Source organism: Salvelinus namaycush, chromosome 19 (genome assembly GCF_016432855.1).
Source record: "Salvelinus namaycush isolate Seneca chromosome 19, SaNama_1.0, whole genome shotgun sequence".
NCBI lineage: Eukaryota > Metazoa > Chordata > Actinopteri > Salmoniformes > Salmonidae > Salvelinus > Salvelinus namaycush.
This window is the reverse complement of record NC_052325.1, coordinates 31,113,368-31,138,950: the sequence shown is the minus strand read 5'-3', so window position 1 is coordinate 31,138,950 and position 25,583 is coordinate 31,113,368. Positions and strand designations below refer to the sequence as shown.

At 43.5% G+C, this 25,583-nt stretch overlaps 2 protein-coding genes and 1 non-coding gene across 3 annotated transcripts; 1 reads left to right on the top strand and 2 right to left on the bottom strand.

The window, feature by feature from the left end:
- Nucleotides 1–1,229: 1,229 nt before the first annotated feature.
- LOC120064324 (60S ribosomal protein L24) lies at nucleotides 1,230–5,916 on the bottom strand. The gene is made up of 6 exons (XM_039014817.1): nucleotides 5,866–5,916; nucleotides 5,667–5,742; nucleotides 5,087–5,197; nucleotides 4,394–4,530; nucleotides 3,923–3,986; nucleotides 1,230–1,360 (listed from the first exon to the last, which is right to left on the bottom strand). The coding sequence occupies exons 1-6, from the start codon at nucleotides 5,868–5,870 to the stop codon at nucleotides 1,280–1,282; spliced, it is 474 nt and encodes a 157-aa protein (XP_038870745.1). The 5' UTR covers nucleotides 5,871–5,916; the 3' UTR covers nucleotides 1,230–1,279.
- LOC120064540 lies at nucleotides 4,770–4,950 on the bottom strand. Its single transcript, XR_005478611.1, has one exon. It is a non-coding gene; the product is annotated as a small nucleolar RNA SNORA23 (small nucleolar RNA).
- A 1,241-nt stretch (nucleotides 5,917–7,157) lies between the features above and the next one.
- LOC120063803 (centrosomal protein of 97 kDa-like) lies at nucleotides 7,158–16,667 on the top strand. Its single transcript, XM_039014107.1, has 10 exons — nucleotides 7,158–7,484; nucleotides 8,175–8,333; nucleotides 8,426–8,527; nucleotides 8,647–8,760; nucleotides 8,906–9,072; nucleotides 9,496–9,660; nucleotides 9,999–10,159; nucleotides 10,283–10,964; nucleotides 15,419–15,494; nucleotides 15,578–16,667. Exons 1-10 carry the CDS (start codon nucleotides 7,311–7,313, stop codon nucleotides 16,112–16,114), a joined length of 2,337 nt encoding a protein of 778 aa, XP_038870035.1. The 5' UTR covers nucleotides 7,158–7,310; the 3' UTR covers nucleotides 16,115–16,667.
- Nucleotides 16,668–25,583: the final 8,916 nt, after the last annotated feature.

Below are 25,583 nucleotides of genomic sequence, written 5' to 3'. Positions count from 1 at the left end.
CTCAGTTCTCCCATCACAGCCATTGAACTCCATCCAGCCTTTTTAAAATCACCAATGGCTTCCCTAAGCAGTTTCCTTCCTGTCCTGCAGCTCAGTTCAGGAGGACATCATCCACAGCCCAATTAACTTACTGCAACCATGCTTAAAGATATATTCAAATGTCTGATTTGTTACCCAACTACCAATCACTGCCCTTTGAGGGTTTCAAAAAGCTCCCTGGTCTTTAGTTGAATCTGTGCTTTAAAAGTCAAGGGGGAGGGGGTGAATACTTGTGCAACAACTACATTTGTTTTATTTAATAAAAAGTGTAGAATTTGCTTTTCACTTTGACATGAGTATTGTGTAGATCAATGACAAAATTACAATTAAGGCCATTTCAAGCCCACTTTGTAACAAAATGTGGGGGTGTCGACTTTCTATAGGCACTGTTTGTATTGGCCCTGTAGTCAAGGTCCTTGTCTCCTATTGGTTAGTTCTCAGTAATTGGGAGATGCATAATGTGTTAAATGTAACTAGTGTAGACGAGAACACATTTTATCAATCCTACACGTTGGAAATAGTTATCCTCTGATAGACTAAGCAATAACTGGCAAACTACATTGTCCATAATGCACACAACCTGTAATAATTTAACATGAACGTAAGTATATTTGTAATGGTATGCTCTTGTATTAACTATTTGAATTCAATCTTGGCATATTCTGCAGCAGTGTTATTCTTGCGCCGATAGTATATGATTGTTAAAATAGGTGATTGCTTGAGTATGCAGGCTCAGATTTCAAAACATGCTTTTGACCCATCTTGGCATTGACTATTGAGGTTTGGATAGTGCAACTTGGCACAAGGGTGGAACAAACAGAAATGGCCATGCCTCTGAATAAATTACTGGTTTGACATGATCTTTATGTAGTCCCCATTGATTGGTCCACCTTCGTATGCACACACTACATTTTTATTCAAGTCACTGAATGCTTTACAGTAACCCATCCTAGACCCTTAAAGAGCAAGTAGAAGCAGTGGCAAGGGGAAAATCCCTAGGAGGAAGAAACCAGAATCCAAGGGGAGGCACATCTTCTGGTTGTACCAGGTGAAAGATTGGAGTCCTATGACCAACTAACCAGACTGTTGACCACTAGTAAGGAAGGACAGTTCAGGGTGCATGACCAAATCAGGTCAGACAATTGTCAATTACACAAATCCAGAAAACAAAAGCACTGACAAACACCAAACACCTTCGATTACTAAGAATGTTTATTCACAATCAACAAAGCCAAAAGCTTTAGCGTTTGCCACCAACGCGAGGCGCATTGACCTTCATTTGCTTTGCCACCTTGGGTTTGGGTGCAGCCTTGGCAGGGGCCTACAGAGGGAGACAAAGTACAGATTAGACAAAGTACTAATAACCCTTTTAAAACAGATGTGGTATATTTATTATCTGTAAAAACTATAAGGTAATGTTGATGACCCCCTTTCAAACAGCCCCTTTATCACTTTTTGCAGGTACACCCTTTTATATATAGTGGGTTACTGGCAAATTGGGAGGGGTGGTGTTAAACCGTGCGGGCTATTTGCACTTCAAATTTATTAAACAATGGAAGTGTCAACGAATTTATCTGAAAAAGCAGAAACATTTAGACCCGATATCTGTAATTTGGTTACAGGTATTATATACACTGCTCAAAAAAATAAAGGGAACACTAAAATAACACATCCTAGATCTGAATGAATGAAATATTCTTATTAAATACTTTTTTCTTTACATAGTTGAATGTGCTGACAACAAAATCACACAAAAATTATCAATGGAAATCAAATGTATCAACCCATGGAGGTCTGGATTTGGAGTCACACTCAAAATTAAAGTGGAAAGCCACACTACAGGCTGATCCAACTTTGATGTAATGTCCTTAAAACAAGTCAAAATGAGGCTCAGTAGTGTGTGGCCTCCACGTGCCTGTATGACCTCCCTACAACGCCTGGGCATGCTCCTGATGAGGCTGAGGGATCTCCTCCCAGACCTGGACTAAAGCATCCGCCAACTCCTGGACAGTCTGTGGTGCAACGTGGCGTTGGTGGATGGAGCGAGACATGATGTCCCAGATGTGCTCAATTGGATTCAGGTCTGGGGAACCGGCGGGCCAGTCCATAGCATCAATGCCTTCCTCTTGCAGGAACTGCTGACACACTCCAGCCACATGAGGTCTAGCATTGTCTTGCATTAGGAGGAACCCAGGGCCAACCGCACCAGCATATGGTCTTGAGCAGTGTAGTTGGTTTTGGATTTTAATATTATGTAATTGTTTATTCTATTTATTTTCTTTTGTAGTCTATTATGTTTTGCTTTAATGTAGATGCAGCAACAGCTAATGGGGATCCAAATAAACTAAACTAATTTTGGTTACAGGGTCTGAAAATGCAGGAATCATTAGGTCTTTAGGTGGCTTTTAATGTACCTTGTTTTTTACTCCCTACTAGACAATAACATGGGTTTTTAAGTGCTAATGTCGATGTTGGGGGTCAAGGACGCTATTGTATGCTGATAATAAATATAATTACATTTTAACATTTTGATGAGACATTTTCCAAAACCGCTATGTATGCATTAAATCAATTACACAACCATACAATCAATTTGACTTTTAATAAACAGTAATAATTTTGGCATAGACCAACTCACAATACAGGTGAATTCATATTCAATAGGACTTTGTGAATGCATTGAGTTACTGAGCAAATTTTTGGCTGATTTCATTAGTTTATGGGACTACAGATGACAAAATATGTTTCCCTTTGGGACCATGAGACCTACTGATCAACATTTTTATAGAAATAGCCCATTTTTTAAATAAAAAATGTGCACTGTCTCTCGAAGCCACTTGTGTCAAGTAACCAGGCATTATGGTAATGGTAAGACAAGTGATTTCGCCAACATTTGGTGACAATCATCTTTGAAATGAGCATATTTTGCATTATTGATTGCATATTAGCTATCACAAATAAAGTTCTAGGGTAGTGACCTGACGTTATCTTCACAGCTAGCTCTATGAATGGTGTTTAGCTAGCAAGCTACCAGTATGTTGCCTTATAAAGCCCTGCAGCCTGTACGTACGGACATTGTTTTGCAGTAACAGTAAATTAATTTCTACATTCCGTGTGGCATTATTAGTGTGCTACATTTATATGCAGCAAGCTAACAAGGAGCTCAGAGGTTCCTCGAGAGCAGGCTAACTAATAATGAGTGGCGCCAGCTTGCAGGAGTTTCACACGAGGCAAGTACACTTGCTATTAAGGGGAAAAGCCGACACTCAAGAGCCGACACACTAGGCAAGGCTAATATCTGCCAAAAATAAATCGACCTGACCGATATCTCTCTACCCCCTATTGCTTTTAGACAAAAAAAGTGGGTATAAAAATGCAGGCATGGTAAAAATAGCGAGATTTCGGTCTATATGAAAGGGATGTAACTAACACACCTTTGGACTCTCCAATAGGAATCTAATTACCTTACCACAGTGCTAGTTTTTTTCTTTACAGCTCTTGATAAACCACTTGGTGCCATTCAAATTCCAAGCATAAATAAACCATGTGAGACATTTCTGCCAGAGGCTGAGGTGACTAAAAGCAGCAATGTAAACCAAAGATATTGCAGACCGATCCAAGAGGATGCAATTGTGAGTGGTCCCTTCACTCTCCTGCAAAATGATAGCTGAATGACAACTGCTAAGGATACTGTGGAGCATGTTGCTACATGCTCGCTTGCTGAAGTCAGCCCAAAACGGACAATTATTACTTTGTGAGTCTACCTTTATCTGTGTGAAAATGTAGATTTCCACATTAAAACATTGCTGTGTTTTATAAACGCAGGTCATAAATGTTTTACTTTCTGACCAATCAGATTCACACATGGCTATATTAATCTTACCTTAGCACCGGCAGCAGAGGGTTTCTTGGTTGTCTGCTTTGCCTTCTTGGCCTCCTTGGCAGCTCTAGTGACAAAAGAATGATAGAAATTAGGCCAATGCCACACATCCAAAAAAACAACAAGACAGGAGTCCACAGACTGCAGAAATAACACATCGACTGACTAGAGTAATAAAACGTCATTATTGCATATGCGTTAACATGGCTAAAAAACCAAGACTGACAATTCACTGTTGAATTTTAAAAATACAATAACTGCAGTACCACAGGAAAGTCAGTGTCACAGTGTGAACAGCTAGCTAGCTATATGTTCTTCAGAGCCAACTCTGACAACACTAAATTGTTAAACACTATACAACAGTTCACTACAGCAGTAGACAATTCACTTTCTTTGGCACCAATATGCCAGCTATTGACATTTTACATCTAAAGCCAAGTTTCTGGTAAAGCATGGTTTTGGTGAGGTCCTCACCTGATGGCCTGCTCACGCTGGGCCTTGCGGACCTCAGGCTTCTGGTTCCTCTTGGCCATGATCTCAGCCAGGGAGGCGCCGGTGATGGCCCTCTGGAACTTCACGGCACGGCGTGTGCGCTTCTTTGTCACCTCTTCCTGTTGGGACAGGAAACAGCATGGCCACATTCAGGATCAAGTATGGGCAGTTTGGTAGTGTTAGGTTATTAGCAGGCACAACACAGGGAGAAAACATTGTATTTGAAGTAGCACTCATGTAGCTGAACTAGTCCAATAAGAATGCTCATTAACACTCTAGTTTTGTGCCAAAGGAACAGTAACAACCACGCAGGTGTACTGCATTACTGCAAACCCCTAACATCTTTCTCACATATAAGGTTTGTAGGAGAGTATGGAGGCTGGCCAGTGGTAAGGAGTCAGAGACATCACAGAGCCAGTACTATGATCTCCAGTTGTTCTACGGCCGCAGGTATGTGGAGTGAGCACTGCCGTCCAAGCTGTAGGACACAGCCTGGCAACAGCACATAATGCAGATGGCAACCACGCACACCGTCCCACCCGCAGCCAAAAACAAAGGTACACCAAAACACACCTTGTCAAAACTTAGGTTGTATAACTGAATCACAAGGTAAACACTCACAGTAGCCACTGCTTGTCAGCATTTGAGGGGAAATTATGCACACGAGGTACTTACAGACTGGCCCTTCTTGTGCTTGCGCCTGTACAGCACAGTCCAGTTGATCTGTCTGGGGTTCCTCTTGGCCAGGAAGGCAGACTCACACTTAGCATTCAGGAACTGGAAAACCTGGGTGGGGGCGCAAACTATACATGAGTGAGATATTTGACCGTTATTTGGCATGTTGACATGCCCATGTCTAGTTGTAATATTGTTATAACTGCTGTGGAGAAAGGTTTTGACTAGGTGGTATACAGCTACGACCAGAAGTGACTTTTTCGTAGTAAGTTATGAGAATTACTGTAGAAGGTTATGAGAATTAAGTTAACGTTAGGAAAACGGTTACCTAAAATGCACTCAACCTACTACGAAAAGTCACTTCCGGTCGTAGTTTTACTCCTTGTCACAAAAATTAATACAATGCATAGCAGCGTCTGTCTAAGTGCCAGGCCAAGAACCAAGTAAACACTACATGAACAGTTCTACTGTAACAATTTCAATAGAATGTCAGCCACGGCTTATTGCAATCAACCATGATAAAACAAACTTAACTAAGTGGCATTAGAGGAAGGAAAAGAGTAGACCTAGGGTGCCGTACCTTCCCATCTATTCTGGCGTATCGGACACCATGGCCGGGGTATATTTTGTACCCACTGAAACTGCACAGCTCGACCCTGTAGCGGAATAATATGAACCATTAGAAGATAAACGTGTAATTCTGTATAATAGCGCATTTTTAGCACTAAAACGGTTATTTTAAAGCTTTGATGGCAATAGATATTATTCCGTAAACTCACTTCATGATGGTTGAGGGGGGACACAAAACCGGAAAGAAAGATGTCGGAAACGGAAACGAAGTTACAGGTAAGATTTCTTCATTTCATTATTTATATATTTTTTACCACTTATAAAAGCTTAATTAAGAGTTTCAATTGATTTCAGTAACTTCTTATTCTTACAGAACATGCAATTTAATGTGTCAAAGTAATTAACTTAAAAAAATATTTAATACCATGTTTTTTTCCTTAGAAATTTCATTTTATGGATGTGATATTTAGCAAGAATTATAATCAAGTGTATCACATACTTTTCGTTAGTGGAGAATCTTGGACTATCAAAAACAAAAAGAAAAGCCATTTGTTAGTTTCTCTCGCCCTTGAAGTATGGCCTTGATAGAAAGGAACCAATCCAAAACTGAACAAAATGAAGGTATTTTAAAGTTGAAGAGATATTTGATCAGTATACACTTTGAAAATAGCATCTTGATTTCTGTACTTTCATATTGGAATTGCTATCAGCTGTACATCTATTGAAGTCTATTTCCCCCAGAGAATCGACAACAGTGGCGCGCTGCGGTAAAGCCTATTTGTAGTCTTTTTGAAACCAAGCATAGTGGTCCTTTATGGCGAACGGATTTTTTTTTTTACTACATATTCCGGTAAATTCTTCATCGTTTTTTCTGTTGTACTGACTGACAAGACAGTTGTGCGCTGGGAACCAGGCTAGCGAATTTTGTGCATTATCGTATATTCTTCGCAGAATGGGAATATCAGATGTAACATTTGACACAACTGGTGAGTGCATGACAGCTCCCTTGTGTGATGTTCGACTTTGCAGGTCAACGATTTAGCGAACATAGCTATAACGTTTCTTTCAAATGATTGGCTTTATCCTACGTTAGCTAGCTAACTAGCTGGAGCTACTTACTGTCTGTAGCTACCCATCCTGTCCTCATTCCAGCGAATGTGGTCATCTCATAGTCCATAGTCATGCTTACAGGACTGAAGGACTAATGTAGAGCCAACAGATCACAATGGCCTAATTGATTAGTGTTTTCAGTTGAGCAGTTTCAGTTGGATATGTGAAAAAATATTTTCATTGTCTGAACAAGACTCCCAATATCATGCTGGATATTCACAACCATCATGTCTCCAATCCCACTGCTTTATCATCTACTCAATCAGCAGAGTGAATGTGAATGAATCATCATCCCTCAGACTATAGTAGACCCAGTATGGATAAACTGCATAATAGTGATCAACAGAAGTTCTCCAAGACTGCTTGCATGTTTCAGTTGGCTCCCTGTCTGTATCATGCTTAAAGCAGTGTCCATGTGCATAGTAGATGTATAAGCTTGCCTCCCTAGTTGCCGTTGAGAGGCTGATATTGTTTCTATGCATCGTTCATGTTCATGGTGATACTATCAACATGTGCATAATAGATTATACATCCATCCACTCCCATGTTTATGGTTCTCCCGGTTTCCCCTTCAGGTCCTGTGGTGGACTTGTCAGCCCAGGGTCTGCAGAAGCTGGAGCCCAGTTTCACCTGCTCTGATGAAACACACACGCTCATTCTGGACCGGAACCACATCATGAAACTAGACCATTTGGAGAGGAGCCAAGGCCTCCAACAGGTAGGCTCTTTGTAAGTGAGGTCTTGGTGGACTGTATATTCTTTAGGTTAGGTTTTACTTTATGTGTTCGCTCCTGTGTGCTGGTAAGGGCACAGATGATAGACAGGTAGGATTCCAGTTGAGGGGGTTTAATAATGCTGAAGATGCACAGGCACGGAACAGCACTGCACAGTGTATGTAGTATGGATTGGCTAAGGCACTTAGTGGTCTGTCAACTTTATTCAACCAAAGTGTGTGTGGAATATCAACAAGGACACACACTGGTCTTGGCTAACACAATGAAAGCTAACTGGTGGGAAAAAACATGGATGGCTGGAACTTTCTCTCGAGCTGATCTTCTTCTCTGAGCTGAAGATTGAGCAGCATGCTCTGCTCCACTTCACTTCACCGGTGAGCGGAGCTAGAGCTCTGATATGATGAACTAACATTACTGATATGATTAACTACAAATACATCACAGCCTTTCGTACACTCCCTCTTACTGGGTACTGTTACATGATTGATTGTGTGACTAAATTTGCATATCCACCAAGGCACATTTGATGGAATATGTTCAATTTAACTGTTGAACATGGTTGAATTCCTTATCTAATTTGTAAAATGGGCATTTACTACTTCTATATGTTGTTGCAAACTTGCAATGTACCACATTGGGTTGGATTAGTTCCCTCTATATTGTTTTGTTAACAGTTATCTGTTGTTGGAAACCGCCTGGTGCGAATGATGGGTGTGTGTCGTCTGACCGAGCTGAGAGTTCTGAACCTGCCCAATAACAGTATTGGCTATATTGAAGGGCTGAGAGACCTGCCACACCTGGAGTGGCTCAACATGGCAGGCAACAACATCAAGGTGAGGTGAAAAAAGTGGACAAGGTACTCCCTCTATATTTGTGTACATTTTGTCTCCTGATCATGCAATCTGGATGTCCACTTTTCTCTCAGGTCATTGAGCAGCTCAACAATTGTGTGGCTCTCCAACACTTGGACCTGTCTGATAACAACATCTCCAACATTGGTGATGTTACCAAGCTGTTAGCCTTAAAGGTGAGAACAGGTCTTGCCTCATGTTATGGGGATTCAGATAGAATTCTGGAGCAGTAAGTAGGCTGGGTTTTAAGTGATTGGTTGTGGTGTTGATTGACTGGCTGCCATTTCTCTTGCAGACCCTTCTCCTCCATGGAAATAGCATTACGACGCTGCAGACCGTTCCCGCTCATTTGCCCATCCATCTGTCCATCCTCTCCCTGGCAGAGAATGAAATTAGAGACCTCAATGAGGTAAAGACCCTTCCTTTTTGTTCCTTTGCACTCTCACCTGCTCTGCTTTTACAACAATCTCTCCTAGTTCTCTCTCACTTGCTTGTCTCTTTCTCTCTCTCTCTCTCTCTCTCTCTCTCTCTCTCTCTCTCTCTGCCTCCCACAGGTCTCCTACCTGGCACCCCTCCATGACCTGGAACAGCTCTCCATTATGACTAACCCCTGCGTCATGGTAACCCCCTCGTTGCCTCGATACGACTACCGGCCGTACATCATGAGCTGGTGTCTGAATCTCAAGATCCTAGATGGATATGTGGTGTCTCAGAAAGAAGGGTGAGACTAGTTCCAGAACTCCATTGAAGTTACAAATGCCAGCTAGGCATGGTAAGGGGGGTAGGCAGGGATTGAGATTAAGGGTTTCCCTATTGCCCGAGGAAGTGACTTGAGCAGTTGCGCAAGTTGAGCCTGCTCTGAGATAATAACCAAAATGCAAAGAATTCCAGTAGTCTGGTCTTTCTGGTTCCTCCCGTTTGTAGGTGCAAATAGCTACTTTAAAATTTTCATGCACGTGATCATAATCTTTGGGCAATCAAAAAATACTCCTGAGCCTTTCAAACCATAATGTCAATCCCTTGGTAGGGAAATGGACTTGTGACTGTAAAGTTGCTGGGTCGTATTATCCAGTTATACTATCGAAGTGTTGTGTGATGATCACTCTTATTGCTGGTGATTAATGTCTCTAACGTCTGATCTCAGGTTGAAGGCAGAGTGGCTGTACAGCCAGGGCAAAGGTCGATCATACCGGCCAGGTCAGCATGTGCAGCTGGTCCAGTACTTGGCCACAGTGTGCCCTTTGACCTCCACGCCAGCCCTGGAGACCGCGGAGGATGCCAAGCTGGAGAAGATCCTCAGCAAGCAGAGGTAGGAGAATGCATTCACAACTGGACTGTGATGCCAACAGCTGTTCAAACTATCACACAGGTAGTGGATGTGTTCTCCTCCCTGTGATCACATGGAAAAAGTGCCAAATATAAATCCTACCCATTGTTAGAATCCATTTGACATTAAACTGGATCCATCTGTGGCTTTTCTGCTTAGTTTTGGTCATTTAACTTCAAGGTACCGCAAGGTATCTTTTAACCAGATGAGAAATATGAAGCAGATGAGACAGCTTGCACAATCATTGAAATGACTGTTTAATTACTCTCTCCTTTGTATCAGATTAGTTAACCAGGGGACGTGTGTGTGTATATATACAGGTTCCACCAGAGGCAGCTCCTGCAGCAGACCCAGGGGGGCTTCCCCAGCCCTCCCCACCCCACCCAACTGGATGTGGAGACTCAAAGCCCCCGCCATGTGCCTCTAATAGAGGAAGACAGAGCCACGACGCCTGTGACTGCTCCATCAACCAGACCGACAGGTAGAGGACATGAACTTTACCTGTGTTTGTGTTTCTCTCAATTCTGTAACTCCCATCAATCCGTGTGTGTCTGGTGTGTAAATCGAATCTCTTCCTCTCTTCTTTGTGTGTGCATGTGTTCAGAGCTGGCGACGGTGCAAGTGAACACCTGGCTAAGCTGCGACCCCTCCCAGGCCGCACCTCCTCTCCTTGGCCTCAGGGGTGTGGAGGAGCGCCTCTATCCGGAGGACGTCCAGAGCCAGACAGATGAGTACAAACTCAACGGCAGCCTGCTCTCCTCAGAGTCCACCTTCCTCCTAGTCACCTCTGAATCCCCCCGCTCTGACAGTGAGGATGAGACGGAGACGTTTGATCACGACTCGCTGGTGCCCGAACACCCCATTCATCCCGAAAAGACCCAACAGGCACCCTTGGGGAGAGGGAGTGAGAGCCAGAAGGAGAGAAAGATGGAGAGAGAAAGGGTGTCAGGTGACAGCCACCTCACCTGTACCTTAACCTCAACTGCCGGTCTACCTATGATGGGAGATGACCAATCACAGACCAATGACAGCGCTCCGTTCCAGGGAGCATACTCAAACTGCAATGCTGTAGAGGTGAGGGCGGGGTCTAAGCAGGAAGATAAAGCAGTGGTGAGATGTGATAGGCTGGGCCGCTGTGAGGCGGACAGGGCAGCCGTCAGGATCCAGGCATGGTGGAGGGGAATGTGGACTCGGCGCTGCCACCCGCTGGCCAAAGAGGTGCGGTGTGAGATCCGCCTGCGCAGGATGCAGGATCACATAGTCTTCCTTTCTGGAGAGTTTGAGAGGTACGGAACAGACCCCAAGAAATCCAAGGGCTGCGTTCCTATTCTCTACTCTTTTCCAGAAGGGTGCTCTCATTCACTCCCCCTCATGCATTAAAAAGCATTGGATTGCTGCGTAAATGCCTGATGGGAGTTTTCACCATATCCCTCTCACCAGTCCATTCCTTTCAAATTCATGAGGGGCAGTGTACGAGTGCACACTTAAGGAGAAGGGTAGAGAATTGGAGTGTAGACACTGTTCTCCAGTCCTGGTCCACAAAGTGTGCAGACTTCACCAGTTTCAATCAGGCCACTAGTAATAATGATAATGTATTACATTTGTAAAATGATTTTAATTACAAAACAAATCTCAAAGCTCACAGAATAAAATATAAACTGCTACTAGTTATCAAGCCCTCAATTAGTTGGATCATGTCTGTTGGCACTGGGCTTGAACACAACCAGACAAGTTGTGATTGTGCATGAGGTATTACCAATGTCATATGTGCATGGTTCATTCCTATGTCTGGATGGTGTTGCCTAAAAGGCATGGTTCATTACTATGGATGGTGTTGCCTAAAAGGCATGGTTCATTGCTATGTCTGGATGGTGTTGCCTAAAAGGCATGGTTCATTGCTATGTCTGGATGGTGTTGCCTAAAAGGCATGGTTCATTGCTATGTCTGGATGGTGTTGCCTAAAAGGCATGGTTCATTGCTATGTCTGGATGGTGTTGCCTAAAAGGCATGGTTCATTGCTATGTCTGGATGGTGTTGCCTAAAAGGCATGGTTCATTACTATGTCTGGATGGTGTTGCCTAAAAGGCATGGTTCATTGCTATGTCTGGATGGTGTTGCCTAAAAGGCATGGTTCATTACTATGTCTGGGTGGTGTTGCCTAAAAGGCATGGTTCATTGCTATGTCTGGATGGTGTTGCCTAAAAGGCATGGTTCATTGCTATGTCTGGATGGTGTTGCCTAAAAGGCATGGTTCATTGCTATGTCTGGATGGTGTTGCCTAAAAGGCATGGTTCATTACTATGTCTGGATGGTGTTGCCTAAAAGGCATGGTTCATTGCTATGTCTGGATGGTGTTGCCTAAAAGGCATGGTTCATTACTATGTCTGGGTGGTGTTGCCTAAAAGGCATGGTTCATTGCTATGTCTGGATGGTGTTGCCTAAAAGGCATGGTTCATTGCTATGTCTGGATGGTGTTGCCTAAAAGGCATGGTTCATTACTATGTCTGGATGGTGTTGCCTAAAAGGCATGGTTCATTGCTATGTCTGGGTGGTGTTGCCTAAAAGGCATGGTTCATTACTATGTCTGGATGGTGTTGCCTAAAAGGCATGGTTCATTGCTATGTCTGGATGGTGTTGCCTAAAAGGCATGGTTCATTGCTATGTCTGGATGGTGTTGCCTAAAAGGCATGGTTCATTACTATGTCTGGGTGGTGTTGCCTAAAAGGCATGGTTCATTGCTATGTCTGGATGGTGTTGCCTAAAAGGCATGGTTCATTGCTATGTCTGGATGGTGTTGCCTAAAAGGCATGGTTCATTACTATGTCTGGATGGTGTTGCCTAAAAGGCATGGTTCATTGCTATGTCTGGATGGTGTTGCCTAAAAGGCATGGTTCATTACTATGTCTGGGTGGTGTTGCCTAAAAGGCATGGTTCATTGCTATGTCTGGATGGTGTTGCCTAAAAGGCATGGTTCATTGCTATGTCTGGATGGTGTTGCCTAAAAGGCATGGTTCATTACTATGTCTGGATGGTGTTGCCTAAAAGGCATGGTTCATTGCTATGTCTGGGTGGTGTTGCCTAAAAGGCATGGTTCATTACTATGTCTGGATGGTGTTGCCTAAAAGGCATGGTTCATTGCTATGTCTGGATGGTGTTGCCTAAAAGGCATGGTTCATTGCTATGTCTGGATGGTGTTGCCTAAAAGGCATGGTTCATTGCTATGTCTGGATGGTGTTGCCTAAAAGGCATGGTTCATTGCTATGTCTGGATGGTGTTGCCTAAAAGGCATGGTCGCACATTTGTTTATAGACTTGGTGGTGAGCTAGATAAGAAACTGGCAAGAATATCTCCATACAAAACTTCAATTCCCATAAAAAATAGCAGACATTTAGCCTTTTGTAAGGAGTGCACAAAGCGTTGTCTTTGGCCATGCTCCAGAATATAGCTATAGCCATTGGAATGTTGGAAGCCTTGTTCTCCTGCAACAGAGTGACATTTTTTATGTACAGTTGAAGTCGGAAGTTTACATACACCTTTGCCAAATACATTTAAACTCAGTTTTTCACAATTCCTGACATTTAATCCTAGTAAAATTCCCTGTGTTAGGTCAGTTAGGATCACCACTTCATTTGAAGAATGTGAAATGTCAGAATAATAGTAGAGAGAATGATTTATATCAGATTTTATTTCTTTCATCACATTCCCAGTGGGTCAGAAGTTTACATACACTCAATTAGTATTTGGTAGCATTGCCTTACATTTTTTTTAACTTGGGTCAAACGTTTCAGGTAGCCTTCCATAAGCTTCCCACAATAAGTTGGGTGCATTTTGGCCCATTCCTCCTGACAGAGCTGGTGAAACTGAGTCAGGTTTGTAGACCTCCTTGCTCGTGTAACGGATGTGAAATGGCTAGCTAGTTAGCGGGTACGCGCTACTAGCGTTTCAATCAGTTACGTCACTTGCTCTGAAACCTAGAAGCGTCGTTACCCATCGCTCCACAAAAGCCGCGGCCCTTGCAGAGCAAGGGGCAACACTACTTGTAGGTTTCAGAGCAAGTGACGTAACTGATTTACGGAACTTTTTTATGGGTAACGACGCTTCGTGGGTGTCAGTTGTTGATGTGTGCAGAGGGTCCCTGGTTCGCGCCCGTGTCGGGGCGAGGGGACGGTTTAAAGTTATACTGTTACATTGGTCGCCCACGAAGCATCGTTACCCATCGCTCCACAAAGGCCGCGGCTTTTGTGGAGCGATGGGTAACGACGCTTCTAGGTTTCAGAGCAAGTGACGTAACTGATTGAAACGCTAGTAGCGCGTACCCGCTAACTAGCTAGCCATTTCACATCCGTTACACTCGCACACGGTTTTTCAGTTCTGCCCACAAATTTTCTATAGGATTGAGGTCAGGGCTTTGTGATGGCCACTCCAATACCTTGACTTTGTTGTCCTTAAGCCATTTTGCCACAACTTTGGAAGTATGCTTGGGGTCATTGTCCATTTGGAAGACCCATTTGCGACCAAGTTTTGACTTCCTGACTGTCTAGAGATGTTGCTTCAATATATCTACATCATTTCCCCTCATGATGCCATCTATATTGTGAAGTGCACCAGTCCCTCCTGCAGCAAAGCACACCCACAACATGATGCTGCCACCCCCGTGCTTCACGGCTGGGATGGTGTTCTTCGGCTTGTAAGCCTCCCCATTTTGCCTCCAAACATACTGATGGTCATTATGGCCAAACAGTTCTATTTTTGTTTCATCAGACCAGAGGACATTTCTCCAAAAAGTACAATCTTTGTCCCCATGTGCAGTTGCAAACCGTAGTCTGGCTTTTTTATGGCGGTTTTGGAGCAGTGGCTTCTTCCTTGCTGAGCGGCCTTTCAGGTTATGTCTATATAGGACTCGTTTTACTCTGGATATAGATACTTTTGTACCTGTTTCCTCCAGCATCTTCACAAGGTCCTTTGCTGTTCTGGGATTGATTTGCACTTTCGCACCAAAGTACGTTCATCTCTAGGAGACAGAACTCGTCTCCTTCCTGAGCGGTATGATGGCTGCGTGGTCCCATGGTGTTTATACTTGCGTACTATTGTTTGTACAGATGAACGTGCTACCTTCAGGCGTTTGAAAATTGCTCCCAAGGATGAACCAGACTACATTTTTTAAACAATTATTTTTCTGAGGTCTTGGCTGATTTCTTTAGATTTGACCATGATGTCAAGCAAAGAGGCACTGCTTTTGAAGGTAGGCCTTGCAATACATCCACAGGTACACCTCCAATTGACTCAAATGATGTCAATTAGCCTATCAGAAGCTTCTAAAGCTATGACATCCTCTTTGGGAATTTTCCAAACTGTTTAAAGGCACAGTCAACTTAGTGTATGTAAACTTTTGACCCACTGGAATTGTGATAGTGAATTATAAGTGAAATAATCTGTCTGTAAACAATTGTTGGAAGGATTACTTGTCATGCACAAAGTAGATGTCTTAACCGACTTGTCAAAACTATAGTTTGTTAACAAGAAATTTGTGGAGTGGTTGAAAAACGAGTTTTAATGACTCCAACCTAAGTGTATGTAAACTTTTGACTTCAACTGTAACTAGCTAGCTCTTTCAACACTTCTGATGGCACAGCCAGATAGGTCTGAAGGATGAAGGTATCTAGCTCTTTCTGTTGAAGGTCACATATCAGGCAAATATGTCAAATTCTTCCAAAGAATACTTTGTTGTTTGTGTGTACAGAGTGAGGCAGCAGCATGAAGAGGAGAGGTTGCAGAGACTGGTACAGGAGGAGGCTGTGAGGTTTCTATGGAGGCAGGTCAGTGATAAACAAGCTCATGCATCAAATGTAGATGCACATACACACACCCTTTCTCACTCCTTCTCCCCATCTCTCTGCAGCTTCAGTCCATGCAGCAGTGGCAGCGTTCTGTAGAGGGGCAGCTGGCCAGCGTGACTCAGGCCGGGTCATCTCTTGCTCCAGCCCTGACCTCCGGGCTTTGTCCCCCAGCTCTTCCACTCCCCCTACCTCTGGCCTCCAGCACTGCAAACTCGGCCTGTACAGTCCTCTCCTTCCCAGACTCGGGGTTCCAGTCAACAGATGAACTGCAGGTGGGGCAGGAAGACACTTTCCTGAGCTGTGGGACGGGCGACTCTCTGGAGACTGTGCGGCTGCTGGTCGTGGGGGGGTCCCTGGCTCCTTGTGGTGGGGGGAACAGTCAGGACTACAGTCTGCTGGAGCAGTACCTGTCCTCCGTGCAACAGCGAGAGGAGGAGGCAGAGGAGGGGGGTGCCAGCAACAGAACAGGCACACCACAGCCGCCCTCATCTGCCGAAACAGCACAGCCTGACTCCCCCCGCTCAGAACACAGGAGACAGACACAGAGCAGCAACACACACACTGGAAAGTCCAATCTGAAGTGCCTGTCCCACTCCTAGTCTTCTGGGATTGGCTAAGACACTGCCCATAAACTCAGTCCATCTGTGCTGATGAATGTTATTGATGGCTCTAACAGCGCCTCATAGAACTTACTGACTAACATCCATATAGTGAGTGGCATATGGACTCACGAATGTGTATACATTCATCTAGCCTGGATGACTTTTCTCATTTTGACTTTAAATCTCTTGGACTGCTGCTAGCCTGGAGACCTGACTGTTCCTGCATTCAATAATGCTTTGTTGGTTGCCATGATTTGTCAGTCCAAGGACAATTAGGCTAATGCTTGATTTACATTCGGGAGACGTGGGAAAGACAGTCCCAGCTTCCGACACCTGAGTTTTTACGTACACGGCAGACATGCAATTTAGACCGGTGCTAAAAATGTTAATCCATGACATGCCCCAACATTAAGTTTATGCATTAAGTCCATCTACCCTCCAACTTTGGTCATCTGCAACTTCCCTGTCTGTCATGCTCAGGCAGTGGTGGAAAAAGTACCCAGTTGTCATACTTGAGTAAAAGTAAAGATACTATAGAAAATGACTGAAGTGAAAGTCGCAGAGTAAAATTCTACTTGAGTAAAAGTCTACAAGTATTTGGTTTTAAATATACTTAAGTATCAAAAGTACAAGTATAAACAATTTCAAATTCCTTATATTAAGCAAACCAGATCACATTTTATTTTCTCTTTACGGATAGCCAGGGGCACGCTCCAACACTTAGACATCCTTTACAAACGAAGCATGTGTTTTGTGAGTCCGCCAGATCAGAGGCAGTAGGGATGACCAGCGATGTTCTTGATAAGTGTGTGCATTAGACCATTTTCCTGTCCTGCTAAGCATTAAAAATATAACGAGTACTTTTGGGTGTCAAGGAAAATGTATGGAGTAAAAAGTACATAACTTTCTTTAGGAATGTAGTCAAGTAAAGTTGTAAAAAATATAAATAGTAAAGTATAGATACCCCCAAAAACTAAGTAGTATTTTTTACTTAAGTACTTTACACCCCGTGCTTATGTTATCTGTATTTATCCCTATTTATTTATCCATCACATTATGGTATTTATGTCCTTTTCCCTCTTGTTCTGTTTCACAGACCACAACCCTCCTAAAGCCCATTCAAAACCCCTTAACCACCAAACCCTAAACCTTCATTACCCAAACTCCATCAAACCTTCCTCGCTGACTTTTCTGTATGAATAAATATCAAAACGAGACCCTCGCTTTCTGGCGTTCATTATGCATTCTCACCGATAACCCACAATTGCAATATAACCCAGCAGTCAGTAACGTTATACATAATTTATAGGGCTGTCAGTGTTTATCAGTTAACTTTTAGTAATTTTAGTGCACTTAAAAAAAAAAAGTGTGCATTGATGACCTGACGCATGAAAGAAAGTCACGACTGGGCTGATGGAAACATGAATTGCTCTTAAAATTGTATAAATGCCTACAGACAACTTGTTTGCTTGACATTTTGTGTCTGTAAAATTAATTATGCGAGAAATGGCGTCACGAAACTTGGAGTCACGTGATATATTTTTTGGTCCTCCCACTACAACTCGGGAAAGCATGCAGTTTATTAGGCTACTAAATAAATTATGAACTTCACAGGGTGGTGAATGTGCGAGGTGATGAGCTTGATTCTCCTTTCCAATAAATATTGAGTTTTATTCTGGTGACATGATGATTGATGCTTGGCTGCCATTTAACAAATACAAATAATATTGCGTGCATCCATAATGATCTCAATGTATACTGAACAAAAATATAAATGCAACATGTAAAGATATGTTCCATTCCCACAAAAAGTGTGTGTCTCAAATTTTGTGCACAAATTGGTTTACATCCCTGTTATTGAGCATTTGTCCTTTGCCAAGATATGCCACACCTGTCAGGTGGATGGATTATCAAGAAGCTGATTAAACAGCATCATTACACAGGTGCACCTTGTGCTGGGCACAATAAAAGGCCACTCTAAACACAATGCCACAGATGTCTCAAGTTTTGAAGGAGTGTGCAATTGGCATGCCGACTAGAGGAATGTCTACCAGAGCTGTTGCCAGAATTTAATGTTCACTTCTCTACCATATGCCGCCTCAAAACATAATTTTAGAGAATTTGGCAGTACGTCCAACCGGCCACACAACTGTAACACGCCAGCCCAGGACCTCCACATCCGGTTTCTTCACTTGCAGGATCGTCTGAGACCAGCCACCCGGACAGCTGATAAACCTGAGGAGTATTTCCGTCTATAATAAAACCATTTTGTGGGGCAAACTCATTCTGATTGGCTGGGCCTGGCTCCCCAGTGGGTGGGTATATGCCCTCCCAGGCCAGTGGGAGGGGGAACCTGAAAACTAGCTGTTGGCAGAGGTTTGCAACTCTTTATTTTTGGTCTATTAACCAATTTCCCACAACTCCTGCCCTTGCAAACCTGCTGATTAGAAGGCCCTGTATAGATTATATTTTCAACCAGCAACTATCAGGAATAACATTGCTACATTTTTCCCACACTTTTACAGTGTTAGTTTCATCAGCTATTGTACAATATGACACCAAACAAAGAAAAAAAAGTACTTTTGACTGCACTGGGCCTTTAACTCTGCTTTTAGTTTTTGGATAACTGCAGTCCAAGTTCAAGCAGGTGTGCACCTCTTGCTTGCTGCTGCTTGTGTAGCTGTTCCAATCACTGCTTAGAAATGAACAATTCAAACCAATCATTGCCGGCTAGTCATTACAATGTCATCCACGACAACAACACATAATATACAGGTACATATAGTGAATTCAAGCGTGCGCCTTTCATTCATTCATCATGGGATAAAGTAAGGAATATGGGCATGTGTGCTACTGATCTTTTGGGGGAAATAATTAGCTAAATATCAACATAACTGATGTCCTCCTCGGTGGTGTCTGAAGCAGAGAGGAACGCTTTCCCAACGCTGTCCTTGCTCTAAGAAAATGGTCAGGACCAACTAATAAATAAAATGCTGTTGGAATAATAGAGTGTAAGTAAACAGAGGAGAGATGTAACATAAGTGAATACAATTAATAGGTCATCGATGTCCTCTTCAGATGTTGAAAACATTTGGTCACATGTGACCGAGGTAAGATATTTGCCTTTAGTTTTCCTTAAGTCCACCAACAGTAGTTAGGGACCGTCAACATAGTGACAAATCAAATTTCAATAGCTCTTTAACCATTACTCCTAAAACTTTCAAACTGGTTCTAGCTAATCTGATGGCATAGACACACATTTCACACACTTTTTTTTGTCGGTTTACACTTCACACTATTTTAAATTATTTATTTAAATTTTTGAAATTCAATAGCGCCTTGGTCATGTGACCCACACACCTCAAACAAGGTTCATAATGTACACTCAGTGTACACACTGGACACCCTTCTGTTTGTCCATTTGCATCTCATGAGATTTTACAAGAAAAAAAAATAAAGATTCAAATTTCAATAGCTCTTTAGTCTTATGACCTACAAACCTCAAACTACTTTCAGAACATCCAGTCACTAGCCTTATATATTGCACACCCTTTAGTTTGCCCATTTTCATCTCAGGTGACTTTACATACATTTTTCTATGTTTTTCATTGTTTTGAATTTATAATAGCTCGCTGGTCATGTGACCTACAACCCTCAAACTGCTGTCACAATATCCACTGAGAGCCTTATATGTAGCACAACCTTTAGTTTGTCCATTTTCATCTCACGTGATTTTATATTAATTTTCAATGTTTCTCATTTCAATAGCTCCTTGGTCATGTGACCTACTGGACTCAAACAAGGTTCAGAATGTCGACTGACTACCCTTGTACATTGCACACCACTTGGTTTGTCCATTTTCATCTCACACGTTTTTACATACATTTTGTCAACTTTCTAATTTCAATAGCTCCTTGGTCATGTGACCTACTGGACTCAAACAAGGTTCAGAATGTCCACTGACCACCCTTCTATATTGCACACCCTTTAGTTTGTCCATTTTCATCTCATGCGGTTTTACATGAATTTTTAAACGTTTTACATTTCAATAGTTCCCTGGTCATGTGACCTACAAGCCTCAAACTACTTTCAGAATATCCACTGACTAGCCTTATACATGGCACGCCCTTTTGTTTGTCCTTTTTCATCTCACACGATTTTACATTAATTGCCTGCTCTGTTCCCCTGAAGGACAGTGTCACTCACACACCAATTCACTTGGGCCTTCTCCCTGGGGCCTTCCTGACCTCTAGGCAGGCCCCCATTGACCTGATGATCTCTGACTCCAGGCCTCTAGGCCTACACTCCCTGACTGCCTGCCTACCCTCTCCCTGGGCCTGAGAGTGTATAGCTTACTCCCTGGAACTACAGGCCTCCAGGTCTCCACACCTACTCTCCCTACCCAGTCAACACCCCTCTCACTGCGCATCACTCATCACCACGTCCTGGCCAGGGCTCAGCCATCTCCATAACCTTGCCCACCAGGCGAACCGGGGCAACCACACTAAGATGTCTATATTTCCACTGTCAGGAACCATGTGCACCTGGTAACCTGAAACAGGCTCTGTGCACCTGGTGACCCGCCCGCTTTTTTAGTCTCTGAGTGGGGCTCCCGAGGGGCGCATCGGTCTAAGACACTGCATCTCAGTGCAAGAGGCGTCACTGCAGTACCTGGTTCGAATCCAGGCTGCATCACATCCGGCTGTGATTGGGCGGCGCACAATTGGCCCAGCGCCGTCTGGGTTTGGCCGGGGTAGGCCGTCATTGTAAATAAGAATTTGTTCTTAACTGACTTGCCTAGTTAAAAAGGTTAAATAAAAAAATTATAATTCAAGTCCCAACTCCAACCTCCACGGCCCCCGTGTCCGGCCGCCCCTGCTCGGACTCTGAGAGCCTCCCGCCTTGATGGAGGCTTCCTTGTGCACCTGGTGACCCTTTGACTTCCACAGTGAGTCCAAACCTGACACACAGTCCCACTAGAGGACGACCCGGGCAGATGGGCGACCACCACCTAGCCCCCTACCTATCCAGAGCCCCATGTCAATGTTTTACGCCTTCTACCCGCCTGCCTGGGCTCTATCACACTCTGTGTCTGGCCTCTGGCCCATCTGTGTCCACCTGGTAACCCGTAAGTAAAGAAGGAGGATGGTGGAGGAAGACGTCTTCCGTCCCCGACAAAAGCTTGGACCAAGGGTTGACTTTCAATAGATCGCAGCGAGTGAGCTGCTCTGCTATGTACTAAACCCTGACCCAGAATCAGGTCGTCTACGAGTGATTTGTCACCAGGTTCCCCACAAACATGCGGTGCGCATCAGGAGAGGGACGACAACTTCGTTGTCGACAACCCGTCACGAACGGCTCTACTCACCTGCCAAAAGAGGCAGGCTATCCCGGGACAACCAAAGATCTGCGGCGCTACGGTATTGTTACATTTAGGGGGGATTCTGACTTAGAGGCGTTCAGTCATAATCCCACAGATGGTACCCTCGCAGCATTGGCTCCTCAGCCAAGCACATACACCAAATGTGCTTGGGTGATTTGAGTGCGACCGCAACAGGTGGGTATGCTCCTTTGAATTTCATCATGTTGACATTCAGTGATCCGTGCCCACCTAGGCTTCATCCGTCCGTGTTATGGGTCCGCAGCAAATCAATGGGTGTCGATGGTACTACCCACATCAGATGTAGGCCTCCCTCCCAGACAAGCTGGAGATACCTCTCCCCACTTCGTAGGGCATGATCCAGAACCATGCAATGCCCTATCACTGCGGGGCCAATGGGTTTAGTCTCCGCCTCAAGTCTAGTGAGCGTAGAGGAGACCTCCCCACCTACAATGTGTGGTGTCCCGCACTCAGGCAAGCCTGAGGCCTGGTAGTTTCAGCTAATGGTAAGGCACATGCCATCTCCACTACATGCTCCAAGGAGCGTGGAGGAGAGCTCCCACATAGAATGTGTAGAGTCCCGCACCCAGGCGGACCTGAGACCTGGCAGTGTCCATAACCGCTAAGCACATTCCATCTCTATTTAGTGCTCCACTGTTAGCGGGTCCAGCCGAAGCCAGCATTCGATTCAAACCTTCGCTGTTTAGAGTTAGCTAAGTATACGGGGTACGCGTGTTTAAACGTTTCACCACAGCCGCTCTGTGATCAGACTGATGCCAGTAGTACACTTTCATCAGCCGTCTCCCAGGACTTAACTCCCCCCTCCCAGCCAAAGCCAGGGATGTGTTCATTATCTGATTGGCTTCCTGTCAAGGTCAGGATTCATTTACAATAGCTCCGCAGCAAATCGTTGAGTCTGGTGGAACCGTCCTCACATTTTCATGCTTGACCGAAAGCCCCATATTCCAGGACCGACTGCCGCCTTCCGTTAACGATCAACAATGTGTAGAATTGCAGTAAACTTCCTTTAAAACTGCAATATTTTCTTGACACCCCATGCCAAAATGTATAGAATTGCAGGAAATAAAAAAAAAAAAAAAAAAGTAAACGCTGTCAAGAGGGGGACCGCTAACATGTTTTGCTTGCAAGGTGGGTGTGGACTAGAGGCCGATTTCAAGTTTTCATAACAATCGGAAATCGGTATTTTTGGGCGCCGATTTGCCGATTTTTTTTTAATTAAAAAAATAAAATAAAAATTGTTTACACCTTTATTTAATCTTTATTTAACTAGGCAAGTCATTTAAGAACACATTCTTATTTTCAATGACGGCCTAGGAACGTTCTGCCTCGTTCAGGGGCAGAAAAACAGATTTTTTACCTTGTCAGCTCGGGGGATCCAATCTTGCAACCTTACAGTTAACTAGTCCAATGCTCTAACACTGATTACATTGCACTCCACCAGGAGCCTGCCTGTGCCGTGAATGCAGTAAGCTAAGGTAAGTTGCTAGCTAGCATTAAACTTATCTTATAAAAAACAATCAATCAATGACTGTCATTGCTCCAATGTGTACTTAACCATAAACATCAATGCCTTTCTTAAAATCAATACACAAGTATATATTTTTAAACCTGCATATTTAGCTAAAAGAAATCCAGGTTAGCAGGCAATATTAACCAGGTGAAATTGTGTCATTTCTCTTGCGTTCATTGCACGCAGAGTCAGGGTATATGCAACAGTTTGGGCCGCCTGGCTCTTTGCGAACTAATTTGCCAGAATTTTACGTAATTATGACATAACATTAAAGGTTGTGCAATGTAACAGGAATATTTAGACTCATGGATGCCACCCGTTAGATAAAATACGGAACGGAATAAACGTTTTGTTTTCGAGGTGATAGTTTCCGGATTAGTCAAAGGTATATGGTTTAGAGAGAAATAGTCGCCGCGTTATAATTCCAGTAATAACTTGCGGCTGAACTTGAAAGGGGTTCCTTCGTTATTTTACCGTTCATGTCTTCCATAGAGAATGTCTTGATCTACTTCAAATAAGGTCTGTGTTTCGTGCAGGCTTAAACCGCCTCGACGTTTTGATACCCGTGTAACTCTCACTAGGATAAGGTAACGTTTGTCAACATATTTTCATAAATCCACTCTACAAAAAAAATTATCTTCGCTTATATTTAGCCAATATTTTAATATTATAAGTTACTTTGTCCTATGGATATCTACACAGTTATAACATTGGTGTAGTAAGCCTACACGAAACACAGACCTTATGAAGTGAATCTAAAAATATCCTATGGAATAAATGAAGGAACCGCTTTTCAGATTTTGCTAGAAGGTGTCATGGGAATTATGACTCGCACTTTGGTTGTCAATTCTTACCATGCCCATTATTAAAATAGGATTTCCTGCATATAGAAATTACAGTTTTTGTTTTCAACATTCATCACAGGTAACTTAAACTCTATTTTTATTCAAACAGTTGAGAGCATTTGTCTCCTAAGCAGACTCTTCAGTATCATTGTCACTTCAGAGCTGTGTGTGTGTGTGTATTTATGTTAAAATAAGTGTTCATTCAGTATTGTTGCAATTGTCATTATTACAAAAATGTGTGTGTGTGTGTGTGTGTATGATATATATATAAAAATAATAATTTTTTTTTTTTTTTATAAATCGGCCGATTAATCGGTATCTGCTTTTTTTGTCCACCAATAATCGGTATCGGCGTTGAAAATTCATAATCGGTCGACCTCTAGTGTGGACCCACAAGCCCCCCCCCCCCCCCCCATTAAAGTTGCCCATCCCTGGTCTATCAGGGATGTGCATGTAGTACTGACTGTTGAACCGTATTTCATCATGCATCCTCCACCTGTTTATTTATTTTACCGTTATTTTACCAGGTAAGTTGACTGAGAACACGTCCTCATTTACAGCAACGACCTGGGGAATAGTTACAGGGGAGAGGAGGGGGATGAATGAGTCAATTGTAAGCTGTGCCACAGATACCCAGAATTCTCTGCGTTCCAACACTCGCCAGACCCTCCAGCCGTCCAAAGTCAGTGGAATCTGCCTTATAGAGGAGCTGGAGATCCCAACCATACCTGTGGACAGGTGCTGACGTGACCTGATCAGGAAAAACTCCTGGTACTATGGCTGTGTTTACACAGGCAGCCCAATTCTGATATTTTGCCCAATTATTAGCCAAAGATCTGATCTAATTAGTCAAAAGACCAATTAGTGGCAAAAGATCAGAATTGTCCTTGAGTACCCCCAACAGCACACATTTTTGTTGACGATTCATTGACAAGTTGAATTAGGTATGTTTGTCTGGGGCTACAACAAATGTGTGCTGTTGGGGGTACTCGAGGACTGGAGTTGGGGAAACACTGGCTTAATGTGACCATTAGAACTAAACAAAGTGCGTAAAATAAACATACTACCTGTTCCAGGTCGAAAGTGTTCCTACCACCACTAGAGGAAAAGATGTGGAGGAGAGAGGAGCAGGTAGAGGGACATCAACTCTGCGAGGATCACAGTGTCCAACAGATGAACTAGAAGAGTGAGAGAGTCATCTGGCACAGCTGTTACCTTTGAAATATGTTACTAATCCTTGGGGAAGCTTGTTACATTACTGCTGTTGTGTGTTCTGTAGGAGTCGTGTTTCCTGTGCAAGCACCATGCTCAGCAGAATGTACCTGTGTACATGGGTGGAGCTACTGAGAGAGGAGCAGGAGGAGGAAAACATCCTACTGCACAAAGAGCAGGGGAGAGATCAGCTAAACCTGCAGAGGGAACAGGAAAGCTCACACACACACACACGTCCTCAACAATTGTAGAAATACAATAATATAAAACCATGATTACTGGTAGAATAATTACCCGAAGGGACCACCTCCAGAGTTCAGAATAGACATGTTTTTCACCCTATTTTTACCTACTGAGTCAAGTAGTGAGGAAGCTACAGAGGGACAGGAACAAGTGATGAACCTTCTTTCTCTCACGCTCTCTCTCAGGCTGAGCAGCAGCTGATCCGGGACAACAGAGGGTGGCAGCATTTAACCTGGGTGTGGCTGAGGCCACGAG